At 45.1% G+C, this 3,105-nt stretch overlaps 1 protein-coding gene across 1 annotated transcript; it reads right to left on the bottom strand.

Moving 5' to 3' along the window:
• Window positions 1-281: 281 nt before the first annotated feature.
• LOC142081443 (ankyrin repeat domain-containing protein 9-like) lies at window positions 282-1,172 on the bottom strand. Its single transcript, XM_075148169.1, has one exon. It carries the CDS (start codon window positions 1,170-1,172, stop codon window positions 282-284), a length of 891 nt encoding a protein of 296 aa, XP_075004270.1.
• Between the last annotated feature and the right edge of the window lie 1,933 nt (window positions 1,173-3,105).

Below are 3,105 nucleotides of genomic sequence, written 5' to 3'. Positions count from 1 at the left end.
ACACTGATACCAGCTGACAGCTAAGAAACCAAACATATCACAGTCTCGATACAGTTAACCCTTCACATGCACAACAAAACAGAAAACAAGGAAGGCTTTTGCTTTTAAAAGTGCCGTGCCTGCAATCAATTAGAAAAGACATTTAAAATCTTGTCACAAAATATTGGATTTTCCAGCTTAGCCTAATATGTTAAGTACTAAAATCACACTAAAATACAGAGGGTGGTGGATGACCAGCTCCCCTAAGTTGCCTTTGAAAATCCAAGACCCAGCGAATAAAGTCAAGGAAAAACATTTACCACATTTTTTGTCGGTAGCTTTTTGCCATAAGATGGTAAGGGCTTTAGTGCCTGAGGTATAGGTAGTTCCTGGATGCTTTTAGGGAAGTGGGAAGGGGGAAGAGTCTGGAGAATAGTTTGCATAGCTTGCAGATATAAAGAAGCAGGTGTGTTCCCCACCAGGCTGTTGAATTTGTCTTCCCCCAGCAAAGCTGTCCAGTGGTCCGGATGCTCCTGCAGAACTTTCCGCATCTTAAACTGTGGGTTGGGCATGAAGAGCAAGAGGTAGTCGAGGCAGAGCTTCTTTGATGCCACATTGACTTTGGAGTCCCACATCTGCTCCAGGATGACGTCCAGCGGAGTAAGCCCTTTACTGTCCTCTATCCTGGGAGAAGCTCCATTCCCGAGGAGGATGAGGACCGTCTCTGACCTCAGCAGTTCGCAGGCAAGGTGCAGGGGGGTTTTCCCATCTTCCAGATGAAAGCAGCCAGTCCTATTGATGTAGGAGTTCAAGCTGGGGAGCTTGTGTGCAATTTTGATGATCAGCCCCAAGATATCTCTCCTGTCATATGTGACCGCCATGGCCAAGTGAGGAGCAGAGGATGGGCAATAGCAGAAGTGTTCCCCAGGCACCTTGAGAGCCTCCTCTGGAAAATGAGACAGCAGATACTGAGCATAAGGCAGGTGGTTATGCACCACTGCATAGAGAAGGGCTTCTGAAGGTGAGTAGGTTCTGAGGCTGGCATTTTCCTCCCAGTAAAAATACTCCATAGTTCTCATGTCTTCCAGCATCCACACAGGCTTGTGATCTCTCACAGCCTGGTAGAACATATAGGATAAGAACTTGCAGTGCCTGCTCTGATCATCCTGCAGGCTGGCCTGGTTACTGGCCATGGCTCAGCAAATAAAAAGCAGCTCCACGTAAAATCACTCCAGACTGTAAGATCTGTGCACTTGGAATGCAGATCCCGATGCTGCTGCAACCTTCAGGCTGTCATTGCTGCCTGGACTGCACTAGCTGGAATGCATGGGCTGATCATCTCCACCCATTCATTGTTTTTCCCCTCACTGCAGTGGTTTTGTTTAGGTAAGCACAATCCCACAGGCTCAGTTAACCCATGCCATGCAAGCAGATGGTTAGTAAGTACATCGCGCTCTGCGAGTGGCACAGGTTACTGGAATGCTGTCAGACTGCGAGTGATTTTATACACACACAGCTAGAGAGAAGAGAGGGAGAGACTAAAATTAGCTTGAGAGGTGAGGCGGATTTCTGTCTGCATTTCGTGTCTAACCAGCTCATACATTGCAGTAAGTGCATTAGCAATATTCATCTATTTTTTGTATGTCACTCACACACACGCAGCTCATTATATAGTAAAAAATATGTAGCGGTGTAAAATGCTCCACAGCTGATAATACGCCTGATTATATGCTCAGGAAATCAAGGGATTGGTAGCTGTAGCTTTAGGAAGGGATCCCTATTTTATAAATAATGGTATGGCTAGCCATTTAGGAGACACTGACGTTAATGGATTGTCTATAAGGCATTAGGGATGTTTAAGATCCCAACATTAATCTCTACAGAAAAAAGAGTCAAAGAGGACGTGGAGTAACCATGCCCAGAGTCATAAAGCATATTGCTCGGTTTAAACGCCTGTCTTTGTTTAGCAAGAACATATCTGAAGTGCCTCTCTATTGCACAGCAGGTACATAAACAAAAGGTTAATGGCCAAACCCCACTGGCAGATGGAGAGCTTTGATCTAAGCATTTCTCAGATGTCATGCTCCAGGACTGGGGGCAGAGCCAGTTGCAATGGGGGGAAGTGGGATTAAGGAATCGAAGTTGTGCAACGCCCTGGTAAGACACAGAGGACCACGGCCTACAGGCTTGAGGGGTTAGTGCCTGTTGGATGAGGCAGAAGGACCTGACCAAAATTAAATTCATGGAAAAGAAACGAACTAAGCACCCTTTATGGCAACCTGTGTTTAAGGAAGGAGGGCTTCCACGCATCTTATAAATTTACGGATTGCAGTAAGATGGTATCTCACCATCTTGATAGGAAAACAGGGAAAATACAGCAAATCAAGAATTCTTTTTTTCATTTAGCAAGGAGACAAACATATATTCAGTATATTCAAACTAGAGAATATTCAAGTATCAACCTCTCCAAATGATGCCTGGGGTCATCCAAAGAGAAAAACAAAGCCACTCATAAAACTGGGTTTAGATCTAGCATATTTTCCAAAGTTCTGGATGTTCAGGTCCATAGCCCAAACATTTCATTTTAGGGCCAGTTTTCATATGGTTAGAATAAACAAGTATATGTCCACTTTTCGCCCACCATTACTGTAGTTACGCATGGAAATGCTGCTACATAGTCATTTGCACATGGTATTACCTGTCTTTTACCCATGGTCATAATAAACTATGTGCATGCTCAGGGCCAGATCCAAAGCCTGCTGAAGTGCACAGGGAGGTTCCCACTGACTCCAGCATGCTCTGGATCAGGTGTTAGTGGAGCACTTGGAGACACACATTTTGTTTCTCCAATTGCTAACCCAAAGCATCTGAAACTTATGTACTCAGAAGAGAGGTGAATTAGTATTTAAGTGGCTAGGCTCTGTTGTCTAAAGCTCTCACAGGGCTTTTCCTACTAGTAAATCACAACTATACCCTAGGAATTACATGGATTTCATTATTTCCATGTTGCAGGTACGGGAAAACACCCCCCCCCCAAACTCACTCCCCCCCCCTCCCCCACACTTTACTTAGCCCAGTTTTACAGAGCAGCTCACAGATGGGGCTGGGCACTGAACCAGGAGTTGC

Source organism: Calonectris borealis, chromosome 3 (genome assembly GCF_964195595.1).
Source record: "Calonectris borealis chromosome 3, bCalBor7.hap1.2, whole genome shotgun sequence".
NCBI lineage: Eukaryota > Metazoa > Chordata > Aves > Procellariiformes > Procellariidae > Calonectris > Calonectris borealis.
This window is presented reverse-complemented; position numbering and strand designations above follow the sequence as displayed.